Here is a 23890-nt window from a genome sequence, read left to right as displayed (position 1 = left end):
TAGCGCCCCTCTCCGACATACGTCTGGTACCATGAGTGCACTGAATTACATGAAGAGGTGTCCCACTAATGTCTCTGGAAACTTCCACGAAATCCTTGATTTCGATTAGCTGTTGGGCAGTGTCTTTATGGTAAATTACAATTGGATGGCAAAAATACAATAATAGTATACGTAACTTTTATGCAACTGGCCCCATATCAGTTTTCGTGTGATAAATATATACATTTCCACTTTTATGCGGGGAGGGGGGGGGGGGGGGAGAAAGGGAGGGAAGTAGTGTGAAGCACATGCTGCCTTGCCCCCCCCCCCCCCATACATCAGTTTGACATCCCCATATCCACCACATAAGTACATTTACAGAAATGATACAAATGAATTTCACAGATATATTACAGCTCAAATTCATTTTTATTGATACAAAATTATCAACTTCACCACCCTCTAAAAACATTCTAGTTTCTAATATTATTTGATAAAAATTACATTTTCAGAATTATGATAAATATCCTGAATATTTCAATATAGAACAATATGATAACAATATCATTGCATAATGATTACACTTCTAAAACACTGGTTATATTGCAAAAACAAATTGCTATCAGAAAACAAGTACAGACTAGCACATCAATATTGTTCTTCAAAATACATTTGCGGTTTGTATTCATAAATAATAAAATGTTTTAATAGTAGCAGGAAAAGGGCAAACTCACACTGAAATTTTTATTACACATAGTCTCATAAAAAAGAATTTAAAAAGGGAGATAATACAGTTGTCAACTTTTCATGCATTGATTATTCTTAATTGATTAAAAAAGTTCAATGATTTTACATTATCAAATTGTTATACTAGTATTTACTACAGCTACATTATTAGCAGTTATAGTGTTACTTCATTCACATAAATCGTTGGATCATGCAGTTATCTTAGTAACAAGGATGAGCTGGATTTACAGATAGCTTTTTTTCGCCAGAGGATAAAAAGGTACAACTTTTATTACCCTGGCTGTAGCTGGAGCTACCACTTTATCAGCAGCACTCCGTGCATTAAAGGAATTAAAACCGCCAAGTACCCAGTGACCTCACCTGGGTTGACCACAGCACAATGTACAACTACATGGGGGTGTCTTGGTCTAGTGGTTACGAATCTCATCTTTCAATGAGAGGGACGTGGGTTCGAATCTCAGCCATGGATTGTGTTTTCCTTAAGCAAGACATTTATCTACATTGTGCTGCACTCAACCCAGGTGAGGTGAATGGGTACCCAGAATGATTAAATCCTTGAATGCACCAGGCGCCTTTAGCAGCTGGAGCTACAGCTTGGGTAATAGTACGCAGAGCTTAGAAACACTGTATTAAGCGCTACACAAATGTTGCATATGATTATTATCATCATAAACTCACTATATTAGGTGTAATTAATACATGAAATTTACATAAATCATAGTTTCAGACCACTGATAAAAAACATTTAGGTGAATTCTGGCAATTTTGTCCAACTTCCATAGAGAGACACAATCCATGTTCATCATGATAATGTGAATAATAACAATAATACATAGTTGTATAGAGCATGTATCCATCGCATATGGTGCTCAATGCACTTCGATACTAGCTGGCTGAGGTGGGCAACCGTTTTGCAGTAATAGCATACAAGGAAATTTCTTCTTGTTGGCACATTTCTACATCTGGGTGGAGAGAGACAAATGTCATGCCAAACGACATTGGTGCTTTGGTGGCATTTGAACCCTGGACCTTGTGGTTCAAAGTCCAGCATTTTGACATAATTATTTATAATAATTGCATATATTGACCATTACATCAAGGCACTACATTTTGGGCACTTGACCAGATAGTTCCCCTTACAATAGAGAAAGCAATTTCAAACAAGTATCACATAAACAGATATCTTGCTAGTTTTACATGTGCATGAATAATGGAATGATACTAGTATTCAACTACAGGCACTGTAATCTTGCATAAGTAATCCAACAAGCAAATAAGCAATCAATAATTTATCGTCAATATTAATTCATCAATTTCAATCAAGCTCATGGAGAAGTTTAATATCTAAAGCCTACAGCACCATTTCCCTAATACTAACCTTTTCTAAATGTAAACACATCTCTGAGGCTATAACACATTTCAAAACTCAAATCATTTTTTCATGAAGTATACAGCATGTCATTATTTACACTTGGAGGATGTTCCTCAGGGCTGTCCAGAAATGCACAACTTCACACATGACTGGAACATGTTCTTAGATGCGAAGTCAGCAACATAGGGACATGTCATTTAGCACAAGAAAGGGTCACCAGTCGTGGTTAAAATCAATTTTCAACTTATGGACAGCTTGATGAAATGGTCCCCTGGATGGGAAAATTGTCCCTTTCCTTTTGTGAAGGAGTTGATAAAGAACTTCAGAAGCTGCGTAGTCTTCCAAATCAGTGTTCAGTTAGATACATTGTAGCACACGTTGGTCCCTCAGAAAGAGTGGAAAATGGAATAGAAACCAGGGGGGGGGGGTTCACAAAGATGTAAGTATGACTTAAGAGTCACACTAAATGCTGACACGTATATGACATGCAATGTGCAATGTTATTGATTAATGCGCAGTAGTGCGCGTCCTTTTGGCATGATCTGACCGATGTGGTCATGCCTTTTATAACACACGCAACTAGGCATTGAAGTGCGATTCTAAGTCATACTTAACCCTAAATCTCCCAGGGTATTTTGATTCTTGTCATTCCCGGGGGGGGGGGGGGGCATTATGGCCCCCCCTAAGATCTCGGCCGCTGATCGCGCGAGCGACGCAAAAATTTGCACGCTGGTAGTGGGCGATGTAATCTACAAGGCTGTATGGTAAAATTTTGCAAAATAATGAGATTTTATTTTATATGAATTAATTATGCTAATTTATGCATAAATCATACTTTTTGCTCTAATTCACTAAATAAAGCTCCTAGAATGCTAATTTTTGGTAAAAATATTCTTTGTAGCATTCTTAACAATCGCAAATCAAAAAAACTTCGATTAAGAAATAAATTTCTTATGTATTTTATTGTTTTATGAATTTCTTATGTATTTCTTTGTTTTTTATTGTTTTTTCAATGGAAATCGTTCCAGACTTAATTCTGATCATAAACAAGGCAAAATTAATTCAGTTTAATCAGTAAAAGTAGAAATAATGATACATTTATGAATTTTGGCTAAATACACAATTTGCATTGGATTTGTACATGAAATCACGTTTATGAGCAATTTTGGGTCTGACATGCACTTACATAATGTTGCGTAATGTCGTAACCGCGTACCCGGGCATCACAAATTTGGTCTCAAAATTTGCGCGAGACTTGAAAGCAAAAAGTCAGTGAGCGGCGAGGTCAAAAAAATTTCGCGCAGCAGATATATCGCGAAAATTGTCGAGGAGGGGGCCCATTATGGCCCCCCCCCGGGAGAATTAGGGTTAAATTTTTGTGAAACACCCCCCTGGTCTTGGGTTTGATTCTTGCAGGTCAATGTCTGATCATTTCTTTCACATCTACATCATAATTACTTCAAGAACCAGAAGGTTTACTGACCAGCCTGCCTGTTACAATGCTGACTATTATAGATCCATTGATTAGTACAATGGATTTCGAATCACTTTCAATTGTGATCAACAATTACAAAATTTTGAAGCACAACTGATATTTCAAAATTCTTGAGATCATCATTCCCGACCACTACTAAACTTAGTACACTGGCTTCCCATGAAGCAAAAAAAAAAAAATTACTTACTTGTCTACCACACACTATAACATAGCAAGGCTCCAAAGAATTATGTTCGACAGCAACTATTTGCCTCTCACATCTTGCATATTAGCCGATTACAGAACACTGTGTTAACTTCAATATATTGCAATGATATGGCACTTAAAGATAGACAGTTTTTATCTGTTTTTTTTTTACATGTATATTCAGGAAGGTATAAAAACAAGTGGAACGCCTCTGGCAGTCTCGCCTGCATTACGCGATTAAATATAGCAGCAGCGCTCACTTTGAAAACTACTATAAAATAATCATTCACAAAAACACCATTCATATAATGACATAATACCACGTTCATTGACCATAGATGACATTTGAACGGTGACTTAAGACTTGTCAACTACACCCATGTCCACATTTCATTCACTCTATCCATAAACTTTCAAAGTTATGATGGCAATTCAACAATTACCCCAACATGGCCTACGTTTATTGACCTTAACTGACCTTTGACCTTGGTTTTGTGACCTGAAACTCACAGGGGATGTTCAGTGATACTTGATTACTCTTATATCCCAAGTTTTATGAACTAGATCCATAAACTTCAGAGTTATGAAGGTAATTCAACAAATACCCCCAACTTGGCCAAAGTTCATTGACCCTAAATGACCTTTGACCTTGGTCATGTGACCTAAAACTCAGGAAGGATATTCACTAATACTTGATTAACCTTATGCCCAAGTTTCATGAACTAGGTCCATATACTTTTTAAGTTATGACGTCATTTCAAAAACTTAACCTTCGGTTAAGATTTTGAAAATAATTCTCCCAACACGGTCTAAGTTCATTGACCCTAAATGACCTTTGACCTTAGTCATGTGACCTGAAACTCAGGCAGGATGTTCAGTAATACTTGATTAACCTTATGTCCAAGTTTCATGAACTACGTCCATATACTTTCTAAGTTATGATGTCATTTCAAAAACTTGACCTTAGGTTAAGATTTGATATTGACGCCGCCGCCACCGGAAAAGCGGCGCCTATAAAAAACCCATCCTTTTTAATACCAGTTTGTTTTAAGAAAATCTTAAGAGAGATTTCATTTCCAAGGCAATTTCTGATCAATTCATTTGACACAGTAATTACAAGTATTCAAGTAAAAACGTTATTGCATAGTAGATAAAATATCAGGACCCTAAAGACCTATATGACCCGTATTCTGAAGTCGGATTTAATGTATACTCTGGTCAAAAGGTATGGTTTAACCATGGATAGCCAATTGTGACTTAAATCTCTAACAGTAGAGGTTCATTGTATCAGCTCATCTGAATCTCAATACATTTAACTGTTTGTGAAAGAGGATTAAGATAGTTGTCTTCACTATCAAAGACTTAGGATAGAGTTGTAAACATATGAAGCATACAATGCAAACAAAATTTTGACATATTTGGCTTCCCATAATTTTAGCACAGAGTTAGATCAAAGTCTAAGTTAAACCTGACTTGAGAATACGGGCCTATGTCTTTTCAAATGGAACATCTTAATTATAGGCTTAGATGATGCTCAAATTTAAATAAAGGAGAATTCAACATTTAGACTAAGATGATTTGTAAGAAACCAAAAAAAAAAAAAAAAAAAAAAAAACACACACACACACAGAAAGACTAAAATTTGAAAGAAATAAAACATTATGGACATCACTTAAACTAATACAAGGCCATGGCCTTGGATATTTTTGTTCTTTTTCTAATTTTTCTAAAATATGCGTTGTAATATAAATAAATACGTACTTTTTAAAAGTGTTCCTGCACTACATGATGTAGTGCAGGAACAAGATATTACAAGATATTGAATTTCAAGGACAGTAAAGTTATTGCTTTAATTAATAAATGAGATAACTGAGACTCCAAATTTTGGTGTATAGATATATAAAGGCGTAATGTAAAAAAAATATATATATATCCATCCGGTTAAGATTCTTGAAAAAAGATGACATTCTGTTTATTTTGACTATTAGAGATAGTAAAGCATCTGTCCATACTCTCTCTATTATAAAGACATTACCCATAATGCCATGATGTAAATTTGAAGTCCACATAGGTATAGTGATTGCAATTGAAAAAAAAATCAAGATTTAATCAATTTTTTTAATTTGATTTTGCTCAAATTTTCACTTCAACCCATTTCTCATTTTCCACACTTTTGCAGAAATTTACCACTTGAATTGGTTTCCATTTGAAAAGAAATTGATTAGATTGATCAGTACTGTCCTCTGAAGGTGTCTTCAAGTCCTTTGATTGCTTCAACCCTGAAGCTCTGATTGCCTTGCTTTAAGCTTCTTCCGGTACTTAGCAACCTCAACCCCTTCCCAGGTTCGGCTCACCCCTTGAGGGAAGAATCTGTAAACAAACCAATCGCATGAAGAGCAAAATAACTACTTTCTCATTAAACGTGATGATGATGAAGATGATAATGGGATGGTGAAGGTGTTGGTGGTAGTGGTGAAGATGGTGATGATGATGATGATGAGGATATTGATGATGGTAGAGATGAGGATATTGATGATGGTAATGATGATGATGATTATAATATAAATGACGATGGTGATATCTTGAGGAGGAATAGGATAATGATGATGGTGATGATGAAAGGATAAGATAAAGAGGATGATGCAGTGATGAAGATGATGACAACAATGCTGATGTGATGATGATGACAATGTAAGTGTTCAAACAGATGTCATCTTGATAGTAGAAATGTTTTTAATAGAAAAACAAAACGAAAGAATTCATTGAAAACTCAAAGGCTATTTTTTTAGGGAAAACCTGCCTTGATATTCAATTAATTTGAATTAATATAGTAAAATCACCAAAGCAAATTAGTCTAGTTTTTATTGGAGTTGGATAAAGAATGGTATTTTCTTTCAAAGATTTTGCTCATTAAAGTTCAATTTATTGATTTGAATTATATTTTTGATGGATTTGGCCTTTTTAAGAGTATAGTGAAATTATATTTCAGTAGGGAGGAGATGTATGTGTGTATTTATCTTTCAATTTTTCAATCAGCCTCCATTTGCCACCATAGGGCGGTACATGTATATCCTCTGAGCAAAAACAAAGAGAAAGATTCATTTCTGAAGAAAGAACAAAAGATCTACTATCAAACCATAGAGAAGTATACTTATTACGCTAGAGTGCGGAGTCGCCATAGGCGCGCTTACTTAACGTCTGTGATTGCGCGGAGCGTGGTCGGGCATTGCTCGATAGGTCTTGATTTGCAGAAGTACACATAAAGAAATAAATTATCAGCAATCAGCATCATAGTAATTAGGAAACTTTACTTTAAAAAAATGCAATCGTGTTTTTTTCGATACCTTGTGTCTCGGATGCATCAGACACTGTGAAAGGGCCTATGAAATTTCTGAGGTCAACTTGAACACCAGATCATGTTAAATTTGCAGGACCTAGAACAATATGCATAGGCCTAGCTGCATGTTATTTTTAATATTCATCCCTTCCAAATCATCAGAAAAAAAAGTCATATATATGATACATCGAAATGTTATGACCAAAGCAAAAATGATTGGGGATGTAGGCCTATATCGTTGGACTGTATTATTTGTAGGATATTATTATACCCTATATAGATAGGTCTATATAGGCAGTTTTGTCCTCAGTTTTGATAGATTCTTTGTTAGTTTGAACTTTAATCCAGTGCGATTTACAATTTTGCTTTTCCATTTGCTTTCGAGCTCATGTGTCATCATTTTGTTCCGTTTCTGTGCTATCACTGTACATGCCCCATACATGTAGGTACTGTACGCGCATGGCAGACTGCGAAGACCTATCGAGTAATGGCGGCCGGTCTCCGCGTAATCACAGAGATTTGACAAAGTACGCCCTCTAGCGTTATTAGTATATATCTCTATGTATCAAACTTACTCCTTTTGAATTTTCTGCAGGACTTCTTCCTCTTCTTTACTGAGTTTGTTGTGTAGTACTTCCATATTGCGCTCCAGAAACAAAGGTCTGTTTGGGAAAGAAATATCATAGTACTCTTAATAAAATATAGGGCCATCTGCACCAGCCTGAAAATTCAAATTAGCGCGCTATTTCTGATCCGGCAAATTATCCTGATCTGAACAATCTTGATTATTTGTAATGGAGACGCAATTATCGCGCTAGTTCGTAGGATTAATCTTGAGATTGCAATCCAAAGTCAACTTGGGATTATTTGCAAAATAGCGCGCTATTTTACAAATTATTGTGCTAATTCGCATGTGCAGACGCACTCGGGATTATTTATTTACGGCGTCAGACCATAATGCATCGATGCCTCGCTCGAGCAGGAAATGCTCTTCTTGCGATGGTGGAGACAGGGTTTCTTGAATCTCGAGATTAATCGCGAAGAGGACCGATCGGGCTAAAATCTCGAGATTGAGCAAACTCGGGCTGGTGCAGCATTGCCTTATAAGTACTCTTCTGATAAAATACAAAGGGTAACATTATGAGCATACAATAAAATCTAAGTAAAGACAACATATGCATATGGCAATGGCTTTAAAGCATTAACAAGTAATCATATTCAACCTTTATATAGCACTCACTGCACATGAACAATCTTTCTAAGCGCTTTAATAGATATACCATTACACCTGTCATTGGATTAGGGCCTTCCCCGCATACAGTGTATGCACAATCTCCAAAGTTGACAAGATAAGGCTCGGCAGAAAATAATTTTGATGTACACAAACGCAATCCTAAGAATTGCTGACCCTCACTCTCACAGGAAAACCCCTAATAAACAATTCAAACTAAAGGGAAAAGTTCTTCAAACGTTTCTTTGACCCTCACCTGTCTATACCGACTATGACGGTTGCTACCTTTCCTTGTGACAGAGAGTAATGTAAGGCTAGTTTAGAGATGTCCACATCATGTTCTTGACAGTACTTTGTAGCCTTCCTGCAGGTGTCTCTGACAGCTTCAGAGGCAGGGTGCCAGACAGGGGGGCCAAGGGACGTTAGGAGGGCCATAGAGAGAGGAGAAGCTGAGATCACACCAATGCCTCTCTCCTATGAATACAAAGAAAAAGAGAATCAGATTGCATTTTAAAATGATAATCCAGAATCAGGGGCTTGTTTTATGAAAGCATCACAAATCCAGCTCGACACCATAACTATGGAAAGCCTAGATGGACAATATACGGAATGCAGGCGCATGGAATTCGCAAGTGAAAAGCATGCATGTGTTCACAGACGATTATTGTCCAGCTTGGCTTTCCATACAGATGGCCTCAAGCTGGGGTTACAAGTATGACGCTTTCATGAAATGGGCTCCAGATCAAATGTAAAAAAAGAGGGGAAAAAACCCCAAGTTTTTGTGGGATATTTCGAATTCTTTTTTATTTAGGGCGAGTATTATGGTAAAAAAAAGTCCATCAAAATCACTATCATAATAAAATATGACATGAAAACATTTTGTTCAGGCTGAATATTTGTTTAGAGTCATATACAGTACATGTATATGCATTTTTGACTGCAGTGCACAGGACTTCCAATACAATACATAATATCTCATACAAGACTCTCTTAAAATTTTATCACTCTTGAGGGGAAAACATCATCTCCAGGAGAGCGTGTACACTTTTGGGGAGAGCCTTTCTTCAAGATTTGAGATTCAAGAATGTGTATATCCAGTGAAGAAAGTTGTGAAGCACTTTGCATTACGACAAGGAAACAGTGCTATACCAAATTATCACTGAATTCTAAAGAATTATTCTGGTGATCCCAAAACTTTTAAGTCACATCATTGTCAGTTTTCATTGGAAATCTGACACCATTTGATTGTGAATCATCCAGAGTAGAATGAGTGAACCAGTGAACATTAAAGGACAAATCCACCCCAACAAAAAGTTGTTTTCAATGAAAAGAGAAAAATCCAACAAGCAAAGAACTGAAAATTTCATCAAAATCGGAAGTAAAATAAGAAAGTTATGACATTTTAAAGTTTCAATTTCACAAAACAGTTATACATGTATACACATCCTGGTTGGTATGCAAATGTGTGGACTGATGACGTCACCAACTCACTATTTCTTTTGTATTTTATTTTATGAAATATTCTAATTTGCTCCTCATTGTTCTGTGAAACAAAGTTTTCACTTCACTAAACATGTGGAGTTACATGTACCATTGTTTTAACATTTCATAGTTCAGTCAAGTTGGTCCTTATTGTCAAACCTGTAAAAAATGAATCATTGTATAATTCAAACAAATAGTAAGGAACAGCTTTGACTCTCTCATTTGCATATCACTGAGTTGTGCATATAACTATTTTGTAAAAATAAGCGAAAATTTAAAATGTCACAACTCTCTTATTTTACATCCGATATTGATGAAATTTTCAGCATTATGCTTGTTCGATTTTTCTCTATTGATTCAAATCAACAATTATCTGGGGTGGACATGACCTTTAAGTAATGCTACTGGAAACAAAATTGCTTTATGCTTAAAGTCATTATCTCAGTTTTTCTGGCCTTGACAGTTGGCCAAGGCTATGAAGGCTTGGCCAAAGAATATCTTGCTGGTACAAGTTCGCTTCCCCCCCAAGAAGTCTCTATTCCAGCTATTTCCAATGCTTGTCACAAATCAATTCCCCATGACAGCTGAAACCCAAATAACATTATAAAGAATACACCAATTCTTAGATGAAGGTTTGTTATAATGAACAATGCCAGATCCCTTCGAAATGAATTCTTCCAATAGAACCTACCTCAAAGAATGCTATATGATCAAGCAAGGAAGAATCGTTGATATCCAGATGGCAATATGATAATACTGTGTCAATCTTTACTGTACTCCGGTCTACAATCTCCCTGAAACAATAAAAACATAAATCTTCAGATAATATTGACAGATATAATAATGATACTAATACTACTACTAATAATAATATAATAAAAAAGTGGTTTGTTGTATAAATTTCATAAATAAACAAGTGGAGCACCTCTGGCAGTCTCACCTGCATTGCTGACTTTTAAAACGACTATGGAATAATTATTCACAAAAACACCATTCATATGATGATAAAATGCTATTTTCATTGACCCTAAATTACATACAAGTATATTGACCTTGATCATGTGACCCAAGACTTGTGCTAGATGATCAGTGATACTTAATTACCCCTATTTTCACATTTTATGAACTACAGTATATCCATAAACTTTCAAAGTTATGATGGCAATTCAACAAATACCCCAACATGACCAAATTTCAGTGACCCTAAACGACTTTTGACTTTGATCATGTGACCTGAAACTCAGGCAGGGTAATACTGTTCAGTAATACTTGATTACCCTTCTGTCCAAGTTTCATGAACCAAGTCTATATACTTTTGAAGTTATGATGACAAGTCAAAAACTTCACCTTGGTTCAGTAATACCTAATTACCATTATGTCCAAGTTTCACGAACTAGGTTCATATACCTTCTAAGTTATGATAAAATTTCAAAAACTTAACCTAAGGTTAAGATATCAATGTTGACGCCGCCGCCGGAAAAGCGGCGCCTATAGTCTCGCTCTGCTAGCTAAGCAGGCGATCAAAAAAGATTTTCCAAAGTGCTACAATGTGTACATAAAGACAAAGTCAGCAACCACATACATTGGATAACGTCTGCATTAAATATATTCTCTATAGCCTCCATCAGACAAGAGAAAAAGCTCAAAAATTTGGTTCCATGACATTTGCTCCTAAGACAACCGAAAATCCACACATATAAGCCAATCATGAACTTTGACACCATTCTCACTACCGTCCTAAATCTACTTAACTGGAAACTAGTTTAAGGTGTAATGAGAATGGTTGAAGCAACCTTGCCTGGAAGCGATCTTCCAAACCGGTTCATGAAACCACCTTGTGATGTAGTTTTCAAGATCGCTTAGCCTTGTTAAACTTGTTTTAGCATACGTGAGGACACAACCGTTCTTTGGGAAGCGATCTTTGCACATTTTGAGCACGCTACTCTACACACTGTAAGTAGAATGCCTACAACGCGGTTTAGAATTTCGCGCGAAACGTGTCACCCCACTGAGAGCGTTTCCATAGCATCAAGATCGCTTTAGGTGAAATGATTTTGAAAATCACTTTCGGGTGATCAAATGGGAACGCCGGCAAAGCGATCTTCCAAACCAGTTTCCAGTATTAAAACTAGTTTTAGAAAGAATGAGAACGGGGTCATAAACTTCAAACCAAACTCTCACCTTTATCTTAATTTTCACATCATTCTCAATGAAAAGCCCTACAACAACCCTATCTTCACCCTATATCTTTAGAGAAAATATGGGAGGAACTATTGTCGCAGAATCAAATGTTGCATCATCAAAATTCTAGTAAAACAATGGCAAATTTTGTGATAATCTACCCTATTAGAAACTTCCAAAACTTGACATACATCGAATATGCCAACTCTGAGTCTCTCAAATAAAATTCATTGTTGTTTTCTTATTATCGGTGAATGCCTGCTGGAAGTTTTTGTACGAAAATTTGTTCCGAATCATGGTTGATAAAAGGAAAACAACGATTACAGCAAGCCAAGAGTGTATTTACATTTACCTACAAATATGCAAGGAACACCCTAAGAAACATACTGTAACATATTCAAAGGTGGTTGTTGCTTCGGTCCTGCTGTAGTCTCATCACATTAAAAACACTGCTTACATTTAGCATAACAGCAAAGATTTCGCTGCAGCCTCCGCCTAGATTATAGGCTACCCTTACCTAAGCTGGGGTCCGTTGCAGAAAGAGTTGCGTTTAAATGCAAAAAATCAATCGCAAGTCCCAAATGCGCGCTGTTGATTGGTTGAAAATCAAGTTGCGCATGATTTTTAGAGTTGCGATTGATTGCAACTCTTTCTGCAACTGGTCCCAGATGTATTAGATATCTAGTGATACCAATCAATCTACCTTTCAACACCTTACTTGAAAACACTTAATCATTACCTTAGTGTATTGATTGGATAACCAGTGATACCAATAAATCTAGCTTTTCCGGCATCCTTAATCTTTTGTAGAGCTGGAAGTGTCTCATTCAAAATAATCTCAAGATTTTCAGCAAATTCAACATCATGTACCTAGAGAAAGAAGATAAATTATTGATTTTACAGTAAATTCATATGGTGATATGGATCCCAATCAAACGATTGGCTGAAATTAATCACATGACCAGTCATTTATATTACGCAGCAGGATATATATTTTCTATTAAATAACTAGTACTATTGTTTTTTATGATGCACACATGTTTCAAGACACCCAACACTCACAGATTTAAGTCAAGCAGTAAGACTGACTAGTTAAAATGGACCCCCTTTGTTTGGAGTGAATTGCCAATGTCTCCGCCTCAGAGACAGACACTGAGAAACAAAACAATAGCGTCAAGGACAGAGACACAGGGTGCACAATCACTGTTTCAAGGCATGTCTTTGATAGACACCCAACACTCACAGATTTAAGTCAAGCAGTAAGACTGACTAGTTAAAATTGACCCTCTTTGTTTGGAGTGAATTGCCAATGTCTCCGCCTCAGAGACAGACACTGAGAAACAAAACAATAGCGTCAAGGACAGAGACACAGGGTGCACAATCACTGTTTCAAGGCATGTCTTTGATAGACACCCAACACTCACAGATTTAAGTCAAGCAGTAAGACTGACTAGTTAAAATGGATCCCCTTTGTTTGGAGTGAATTGCCAATGTCTCCGCCTCAGAGACAGACACTGAGAAACAAAACAATAGCGTCAAGGACAGAGACACAGGGTGCACAATCACTGTTTCAAGGCATGTCTTTGATAGGGAGTGTTGCAAGAACGTATATGCAATAAATTGCGAATTCAAGATGTTAATTTACAAGGGAAAGATCAATTATAAAGGTCAAGTCCAACCCCAGAAAAATGTTGATTTGAATAAATAGAGAAAAATCAAACTAGCATAACACTGAAAATTTCATCAAAATCGGATGTAAAATATTAAAGAAAGTTATGACATTTTAAAGTTTCGTTTATTTTTCACAAAACATTGATATGCACAACTCGGTGATATGCAAATGAGACAGTCGATGATGTCCCTCACTCACTATTTCTTTTGTTTTTTATTGTTTGAATAATATAATATTTCATTTTTTACAGATTTGACAATAAGGACCGACTTGACTGAAACATAAAGTATTCAGTTGAACAATGCTTATTCCACATGTTCAGGGGGGAAGAAATCGTTGTTTCACTAGACAATCAGGAGAAAATTAGAATATTTCATAGAATAAAATACAAAAGAAATAGTGAGTGGATGACGTCATCAGTCTCCTCATTTGCGTACCGATCAGGATGTGCATATAACTGTTTTATGAAATTAAGCAAACTTTAAAATGTCATAACTTTCTTATTTTACATCCGATCTCAATGAAATTTTAAGTGCTATGTTCGTTGGATTTTTCTCTTTTTATTCAAATCAATTGTTTGTTGGGGTGGACTTGTCCTTTAACTAAAGCAAATCAGTTTTGTTGAGGCAAGAAGCAAGACCATCAATCAATTGTAATTTGCAATAAAATGAATAAATTTTAATTGATTTTGGGACCTAAAACATCCCGATAATGTAATGCTCTTGCGACAATTGCTCCTCTACTTATTCTAAAATATAAGGTTAGGATTAGGGTTATGATAACATTTTTTTGTTCAGAATGTGTAAGGAATATGCTTGGGGTTGGAGACCTCAGTTTTACCCCCCCCCCTCTCCCCCCATTCCATGCCCTTTACTGACATGAGCAAAACTTGTATTAAAGAAATTGCAAATAGTGAAAGCCTTTAGTTTCCATGCACTTGGCAAACATGCTAAGCACTGCAAATATATTTTACTGGCAAAATTCTGAACTTATGCACAATTTTGTTTTATTGGATTTTGTTTTGATTTTATTATCACTACAGGTAGCTTGCAGGATTCTTTTTTTTTGGGGGGGGGGATTGAAAAATTTTCCCCTGAAATTTGATGAATTTTGTGTTCTTCATAAATGCCGTGAAAATTTCATGCTTCTGTCTCATTGAAAACTGGGGACTCTCGGTTAGGTTTGAGGTTATAGGCTTTATTTTTTATGGTGGATTTTCCGTAGGAACAATTGTTGCAGGAGCAATTATCATGGAACTGTTAAAACACCAAACACTGCCATTTTGGGTTAAAATAAGATGAGTTAGTGAAATGGCATATTTTCATTGGTCAAAAGCAGATTTGTTTTTGAAAGTCGTATGAACACAAAAGAGAGCCGAATTACCTGTATGATATCGACACAGCTAAGGCCAAGCCTAGACAGACTCTCATCCACGCTCCGCGTAACTCTTTCAGCGGAAAAATCAAACATGCGCTCCACGTCTCTCTCGTACCGCCCCACCTTCGTAGAGATGTAATAGCTGCTCCGGGGTACCTCCTTCAAAATCTGATGAAAAATTAGCAAAAAAAAAAGATCGGAACGGATATAACATGCTACAATAACAATCATGAGGCCTATATTCTGAAGACCAGGGGTCCGTTGCAGAAAGAGTTGCGTTTAAACGCAAGTCAAAAAATCAATCGCAAGTCCAAAATACGCACTGTTGAGTGGATGAAAATCAAGTTACGCATGATTTTTAGAGTTGCGTTTGATTGCAACTCTTTCTGCAACGGGCCCCTGGGCTCCGTAACACAAAGGTTTGTGATGAATTGCAAATATGAAAGAATACTTCTGATTGGTCCCTGGTCAGTATTTTGCGCCAAATTAATGTGTAAACTTGATCTTGATTGGTCAGTTCATTTTATAGCGATTGATCGCTAATCTTTGTGTCACGGAGCCGAGGTGGAACACATTTTAGGCAATGGTTTGTGCCGAAGTTATGGGAAGCAGAAAATTTCAAAAATTTTGTTTACACTGCATTATAATACAACAAGCATATCGTGCTTCTTGCATGTGTGTTTACTGTGCTCTTTCCTACAGTAAAATTATACCCGAATGAAGAATATGGGGTTTTGAGTCATGGTTATGGGTCCTAACGTGGAGCGTTGTGGCTCAGTGGATTAGTCTGCGGACTATGAAATGACGGCAGTGGGTTCAAATCCCAGCCATGGCATAGTTTTCTTCAACAAGAAATTTATCCACATTGTGCTGCACTCGACGAAGGTGAGGTAAATTGGTACCCGGTAGAATAAAATTCCTTCACATGAGTGTGTGATGTAAGAAATAACGGCCGACAAGCTAAAGCTGGGGTAATAATATCCAAGTCCTTTGGAAGCGCATAGAGATGTTATATTCATAATGTGATATGCGCTATCAAGAACTGTTTATTATTATTATCATCTCTTATTCAGACCTTCAGGAACTGATATTTTGACTGAACAGAACTAAAAGAAGATGAACTACCTGAAAATAAACAAAAGAAGAATTTAAAAGTAAAGGTACATGGAATTAGACTAAAAGGCCCGACTTGAATTTGCAAAGTTGGTTTTGAAAACCGTCAGTTGAACCCATGGCTTATGCAGATTTCTTGTATAGATTACCCTTTACTGTGTACGGGTACATAAAAAAATGTCCAATGCTGATGCTCACTTTTGTTGCCATGTATGAACACTCCATTTCATTCTGGAGTCCACTGTTTTGAATTAATGAATCCACTATTTAAGCCAAGATTAGACCAAATTCATAGTAGACCAATTGGTTTCAGCCATGATGGATTTTGACAATTTGAGAATCAGCCAATGTGCTTGTGGTTTATAGTAATAATAGTTGATATTTCTTCTAGTGCCTATTCCAAGAGATACAAAGTGCTTTGAGATGCCATATCCTCGGTCAGCATACAAATTACGAGGCAGATTACTTGGCAGTCGGGCAAATATATTACCTTTCCTAGTTTTTCTTCTGATTTTCCCTGTCCATACCAAGGTGCTGTGTCAATGTAGTTGATACCGCTCTTTAATGCTTTCAGGACACAGGCCTCATGTTCCTCGTCACTGGGAATCTTGACGGTGTATGGGTTTCCTAATGGTGAAGCACCTGAAATAGCATGCAAATATACATGTTCAGTTCAGTTCATTTATTCATTTCTATAAATTCTTAAAAAAAAGCAATGAGTACAGATATATATATATATATATATATATATATATATATATATACCCGAAGAAGGTAGATGACTACCGAAAATTTGGAAAATTAATAAAGAACTTGTTGGCATTGCAAACTTGCATTACTCGTGAATGTCATTTGTTTCGCATTTCTGATATATATGTATATATATAATGAAAAAATACACTTCGAATATATACATCAATAATTTAAAATGTGAACATGCAAAAAAACAACTTAAAATAAAACAATGATATTCGTGTAGAATTGGGCCTGTGTACAGTAATAATATGAGAAATGAAGAGGACTTAAGGCCCATTTACACAGCATCTGGCACGGCGACCGTGCACGGCTTTCCAGCATGGCATACGTTTTCCAGTTACCACTGCCCCACGGCACGGCAAAACAACCGAGCTCGGATGCCGTCCGGCAGGCAAAAACCGTCCGATGTACCCATGAAAACCCAAGGCAGAGAAGCCTGCTTCAGGCGTGACAAGAAGTAATTTTTATTAAAGGTTTTCGTGTATCTAAGTATAAATTAATCTTGTCTGGAATTCCACCAAGAAGCCTCAATTAATCTGACGGACTGCTCATTGGACAGACACAATATTCTTTCTTTTATTCACTTGTCTATACGGGAATGGATCGTTCTATTTAAATGTTGATTTTTGTCATGATTAATCTTTTTATTTTACACTTTACCTTCCATACATGTACTTTCCTTCCCATTTCTATGCCATTGTCACCTGTTTATCTCATTCCTTAGTTTCTACAGCTACATCACATATATTCTATTGCTATTCCAACTCAATATGTTTCGATTGTCTTCTCATTTATATTCAGAACATTCTTCTTCATTAATATCATCCTACATGTACCTCATGCTCATTGGTTCACCTTTCACCCTAAGTTCTTTCACTTTTCTGGATTCTTCTATTCTCTCTTTTTCTATTTATAGTTAAACTGATCATACAAAATTATTGCTTAATATATTTGAATACAGTAAATGTATATTATTTGTTTAAAGGTCGAATCCAGCCCAGAAAAATGTTGATTTGAATAGAAAAAAAAATCTAGCATAATAAAAATTTCACCAGAATCGGATGTAAAATAAGAAAGTTATGACATTTTAAAGTTTCGCTTATTTTTCAAAAAAAAAAGTGTTATGCACACCTCAGTGACATGCAAATGAGATAGTTGATGCCCCTCACTCACTATTTCTTTTGTTTTTTATTGTTTGAAAAATACAATACTTCATTTATTTGACAATAAGGACAACTTGACTGAACCAATTTCTAATTCTACATGTTCAGGGAGGAATTGATTGTTGTTTCTCTTGACGATGAGAAGGAAATTATATTTCATATTTCATATAATACTGTAACTACTAAAGAAATAGTGAGCGGATGACGTCATCAGTCTCCTCATTTGCATACAGACCAGGATGTTCATATAAATGTTCTGTCAAATTAAGCGAAACTTTAAAATGCCATTACTTTCTTATTTTACATCCGATTTTGATTAAATTTTCAGTGTTCTGTTTGTTGGATTTTTCTCTTTTTCTTCAAATCAACTTTTTGTTGGGGTTGACTTATCCTTTAAGAATAATATCAATATATTATGGTTCATTGCTTAAATAGGATTACTCTCCAAACATCCTCAAATTCATGAAAGTACAAAATCAAAGGATGGGGGGGGGGGGGCACTGTTTTACATGGTGGACACCAGGGGCCCGTTTCTCAACACATGGACAAGTTAGTCATATCTTTATCCACCAACCACAGAGTTAGTTCCAATCTTACTAAACCTGTTTCTCGAAAGGCTTCCTAACTTAGAATACCTTGATATCGATACTATCGAAAATATATTTCAGATTAATCGCTGATGTGGTTTACCGTACACCATGTGGAGTGTTATAGAAACAGTGGAAAGAAGAAAAGGAATTGGATAGGCGAGAAAGTGGAAATTTGAGAGTAGAGTATTCTTTTCTTGAAAGTAGTCCTGAAAAGGACTGTAAACCCGAAGAGATTAATGAGATTGAAGAAACAGCTTGAGTAGTAGGCTGGATGAGGAGTTGCTGACTTGAGTCGGCGAGTAGAGATGATGAGTAGAAGCAGTAGAGAGACTCGACGTTTCGGGTAGGTTGACGGTCCGTCTCTAGGATTTCAGATTGTTTGATGAAAGAGGTATACAAGCAGTGGCGGACCGTGACCCGGAGGAGACAAAGCATCGGAGGGGCACAGCATTGTTCACAAACAATACAGTGCCCCTCCAATCAATTGTCTCCTCCGGGTCACGGTCCGCCACTGTATACAGGCATCAAGACTATCAATGTGTACAACTACACACATGTGTGCATTCCACAAACAGGGAACTTACCAAAACCAATGGAAGAGAATTTCATACCGGTGTTACCGAGAGGCGTATAGCACATCTTTTCAACCACGCCAAGGTCATGGAACCCCTCTATGTAGGTGGACGCCATACTCGAGAAGGGTTTAATCTGAAATGAATAAAAGCAACAGAAAACTAAAATAGCTGCATACCGAAAAAAATTATTAGAAATATTTTGAAAAACCCTCCAAACACACTGATCTCTTGGGCCCGTTTCTCTAAACCGTCATCTTGTCATAAGTCTAACAAGTCGTTTTTATCACATCGGATATACACCTGTAGTGAGCTACTTTTCTGCCAACCATTTCACGATGCGCTCTTTGCCAAGTTTGGGGACAAAAACCCGATCAAATATTTCAACACCTCTACCTCAAACTTGAGAAATTGTAATCTTACATAATCAATCTTGACATTTAATACTGCAAAACAAGGGGGCTACATAAATCAATATCAATAAGCACAAAAATCACAAAAAGTGTTTGGTAAAACATAGATAAATCATACATTCAGAAATAGTAATTATTGATAAGAATTCTGCCACTTTGGGCCATCCATATTAACCAAACTTGCATTATTTATTTTCAGACCCTTGCCATGGCCTATCAACATTCTATCTCTCCTTTTATGCATAGAATTTGATCAATTCTACATGTAATGATGTTAAACCCTATGTTTCGGTGCCTGCAGATTCAAATCATTATTGTTGTCAAGACTATTTTGATGTTTGGATTCACATAAAGCTTATCCGTAAACTATGAAAATTTACGGTCCTGGGGGTAGATCTACACAATGAAACAAACGCCCAGCAGCAAACATGGCCGCGCCAATTGCTCACTGCAATCACCCTCCTGGGGGGAGAGGGGGGGGGGGGGCTGTCCTTGAATTATCAAATAACACCTATGTGCCGCACCAAAACAAAATTTGGGGGTTCTGGAACTAAACATTGGTCTTAAAATAGGGGTATCCGGAATTGCTCTAGTAAGTAGTATCAATGATTGAGAAATGAAATACTCTGGAACAGCAAATATTCTGTGTTTTGGAGTGTTGCATGAATATGCATGAAATTGGTCATGACGTTTCTGCATGATTTACCAATCAGCGGCCTCCAAATCGCTGTGCAGAGCGTTGGCTGTCGTTGAATACAGTCAATGGAAATTTTCCACTATGCTGCAGTGAGTATGAGAGGGCATTGGAATGAGAAACCATAAAATTGAGAGTCTCCGGAACATTGAAAAATTGGAATTTCAAGAGTAACTGTGCTTAAGCGTTTTTTTCCACCCTGTAACTATTTTGCACAAACTATTTTTATCCATATGTTGTAAATTTGAATTTTTTTTTCTTGTATAATGTTGTTTCTCAAAATCTAGTTAAAATGATGTTATTTTTATTTCAATATTTAATTCCAGTACAAGTTGTGTTTGTATTTACAAAATATAATGTATCTATCTTTCACTCTACTTACATGTATGCCAACTTTATCTTAAGTACTCTTTTCTCTCTCTCTCTACATGTACTTATGCCAACTTTGTCTTTACTCTTTCCCTCTCTGCCATTGGCCAATTGTTTAGGAGCTTTGCTTCTACCTCTTTGTTTATTGGACAATTATTTCCGGCTTAAGTGGGGTATCATTAATGCTAATTCAGGTACCTGCTTTAGGGATTACTTTGTACTTGGATGTGCACCATTGCATTTCTTTTGTTATTATTAAGCTACCTAGGGAGAGTGTCCAGTGACTCATGACACTGGCACAAGCAGGGGCATTCCTTCTGTTGGTGTTAGATGAGGATGCCTGCAGAAGAAGTTTGATTCTGAGGTGTAGAAGTAAGTCGATTTATATATACAATTATACTTTTATTCTAGAAAACTGAATGATTATTATCTTGATATTTTGTACTATTACTGTACAAGATATATAATGCATGTTATATTCCAGTCATTCTCAATTACTTTTGTTGAAGCTCCACATTTCTTGTTGACAATCTGTACTGCTCCACTAGCGCTAACGAGCGCAATATTGCTGAGGGGCCCCTTGAAGCTTTGGAATACAAGGCTTTTTTAATGGCCAAGAAGGGATCTAATTCATATCAATACAAGAAACACAAATGCAAACAAACTACATGTACACAATTTATTATTTTTCAAATGATAAGTGACTTTTCACAACATACCAGTGATACCGCTAGTTCACGAGGGCATGCACACATCACAGCAGGCAATACCTTGCAGCATTTCTCTTTCACAACCTTAGATTTTAAATAATCGGCTTCGGATTTTCAATATGTCTAAAACTCCTTAAATACTTCTGTGAAAATTATTTGATGGTTAAAACTTACCCGACTTACTTTTCGTGATGCCACACTAATATGCAAATTAAGAACTTTATTTTATATCTGTATAACATTATGTCACCACATTTTCCGATATGATGTGCTTTGCAAGGAGTACAAGTTGTTGATTAAAAGCATGGCTTGTCAAGTATAAGAGTATTAAATCATGGATTTATTGTCATCATTTCAAATGCTGCATTTGAGCAATTCCATCAATTTTCTATGTATAATCTGGAAATGCGAAATTACTTGCTGTAGAAATAGTTGAAAACGTGATAGATATCTGACGAACGGGGCTATCAGATCACTTGTGATCATAGTGCTAATTTGTATACCTCTATCGTGATGAACATACTATTGACAGTCGCACATGAATCCATACACCAAGCATATCAAAACCATAATGTTAGAATAAATAAAAATAAAATCAATAAAGACTTCATTTTAAAATATAACTGACTTGTTTTTCCCTTTGTGTAAAATTATCATCAAACATCAATTCTACATACATATTTTCCCCACTTTTTTCATACCGGCTCCCACGTGCCACTCCGCGTGTATCCCCTTTCTCTCTACTTTTTTTTTTTTATCTTTCTTCATTTTATTTTTCCTTTTTTCTTTCTTTCTTCCCTTGATCTTTCTAAATCTTTCTTACTTTTTCCTTCTTTTTCTTTGTTTTCTTTCTGTTATCTATTTATTTCTTCCTTCTTTTTTATTTTTTTCCCCTTGTTGGCGTCTTTCTTTTTTTTGTTCTTTTGTTTGTTCTATCCTTCTTTCATTTTTATTTTGCTTTCTGACCCTTTTACATACTGTCTTATTTTAAGTTACTTTCTTATTGTATTCTCTCTTTCTTTTGTTCATTCTTTATTTCGCTCATTTGTCATTTACTTTCTTTCTTCTTTTATTTTGTACACGTGTCAAGAAATAAAAATCTGTGGCGTCATCGCTTCTCAATGAGTCTCATAAAATGCATATTTAGCGCAACACGCCAAGAAACTAGTGTACGTGCATGCTTCTATTCATTGCTTAAACCATGGAGCTCCATGGTTAAACTGCCAATAATAAAGTGCATTTTATTGGTAATATCTATAAAAAACGTGTATGGTCTGTTGATCGATGAAGTCGATCAAACTTTGACTTTGAGAAAGGGTCGGAGGAGATTTGCAAACTCTGAATCAAAGTGAACAATCTCACATGATTAACAGTTTTTCCAACAAAATAATCACAAAATCGGCAGGAACTTTTTATAATTACATGTAGGCCTATATGGATTCTCAGATTAATGATTTGGTGATGTAATCGGAGGAGCAAGTAATTGAGTTTTCATTACTAGTAATACTAGATCGATCTACCGGTACCACTTACCAGGTAGGCCTAGTTGTTTCAGCTTTTGAGTCTTCTTGTTATCGGTGCGAACAGACAATGGGAAGAGAGATGCCTAGCGTGTGTACGTGTCGCGATGTTTAATTTTTAAGTTTGACAATGTTTCACTTTGAAATTTTATTCGTTTCAAAAAAAAATTCGCATATCGCATGACTATACAGTAACAGATTGGCCAGCGCGCGACCGGCCCAGATCCGACCCGAGAGCGCTCGGGTAGGATTGCCCCGTCGAGCCGGCTAGCTAGCGTCATGTCATCAAGCGCCCTAAAAAAAAGATGTTTAATTATTGTACGCAGTGACTTACCAACTAACAGTTACACAGGAGTGTCGATAAAACCACGATAAATTTCATGTAATCTTGGCCTTCTGAATCAACTTTCGATAACAGTTTGCGAATGAAATTCAAGACTGAGAGTGAGACTGAGTGAGGAAGAGAGCAACATCATCGATCGTCGTCTGCAATCGGCCGCTCACGTGATATACTGATAGTCTACTTCAAGCCAGTCGTATATTATATTGATCAAACTTTTTTAAATCATCATTTTTATTACAAAATTATTTCAAATTTCATAAGTCATGGTTCAATATTGACATAAATCTACATGTTGCTATTGTAAATTATCAAAATATGTTTCCGTCCAAATCTGCAATATATATCTGTTATTAGTTGATTACATTTCATGCTAATTATTATGTATTTGTTTCTACTACTGTATTGTTTATCACAGGCCTATAACATTTCCCAAAAGGGCACTTTTAAAAATTCATAAAAAAATAAGGATGAAATTCGGGGGTCGAATGTTTACTACCAGTGGATATCTGAAAAGGGTCCCTCGACCGGCTCATTTTAAAAATAAATCGGCATTTATTTATAAAGGAATCTGATCATCACCTGAAATAG

General features: G+C 36.2%; 1 protein-coding gene across 1 annotated transcript; it reads right to left on the bottom strand.

Annotated features, from left to right (window-relative positions):
* Positions 1-391: 391 nt before the first annotated feature.
* On the bottom strand, positions 392-23465 carry LOC129274560 (uncharacterized). The gene is made up of 9 exons (XM_054911348.2): positions 23294-23465; positions 19266-19389; positions 16663-16814; positions 15066-15227; positions 12750-12880; positions 10521-10623; positions 8604-8821; positions 7692-7778; positions 392-6149 (listed from the first exon to the last, which is right to left on the bottom strand). Exons 2-9 carry the CDS (start codon positions 19369-19371, stop codon positions 6053-6055), a joined length of 1056 nt encoding a protein of 351 aa, XP_054767323.2. The 5' UTR covers positions 19372-19389; positions 23294-23465; the 3' UTR covers positions 392-6052.
* Between the last annotated feature and the right edge of the window lie 425 nt (positions 23466-23890).

The sequence above is a fragment of the Lytechinus pictus genome, chromosome 13, assembly GCF_037042905.1.
Source record: "Lytechinus pictus isolate F3 Inbred chromosome 13, Lp3.0, whole genome shotgun sequence".
In the NCBI taxonomy this organism is placed as follows: domain Eukaryota; kingdom Metazoa; phylum Echinodermata; class Echinoidea; order Temnopleuroida; family Toxopneustidae; genus Lytechinus; species Lytechinus pictus.
The sequence above is the reverse complement of the archived record's forward strand: the minus strand, read 5'-3'. Positions and strand labels throughout refer to the sequence as shown.

Bases quoted from the DNA above. Each gene is read 5' to 3' on its own strand.
- LOC129274560 (XM_054911348.2), bottom strand. From the start codon at position 19,371: ATGGCGTCCACCTACATAGAGGGGTTCCATGACCTTGGCGTGGTTGAA. The intron at 10,624-12,749 runs GTAATGATTAAG...TTATTGTTTCAG, and splicing joins TATCCAATCAATACACTAAG to GGAGATTGTAGACCGGAGTA. The intron at 7,779-8,603 runs GTGAGGGTCAAA...TTTCCCAAACAG, and splicing joins GTCATAGTCGGTATAGACAG to ACCTTTGTTTCTGGAGCGCA.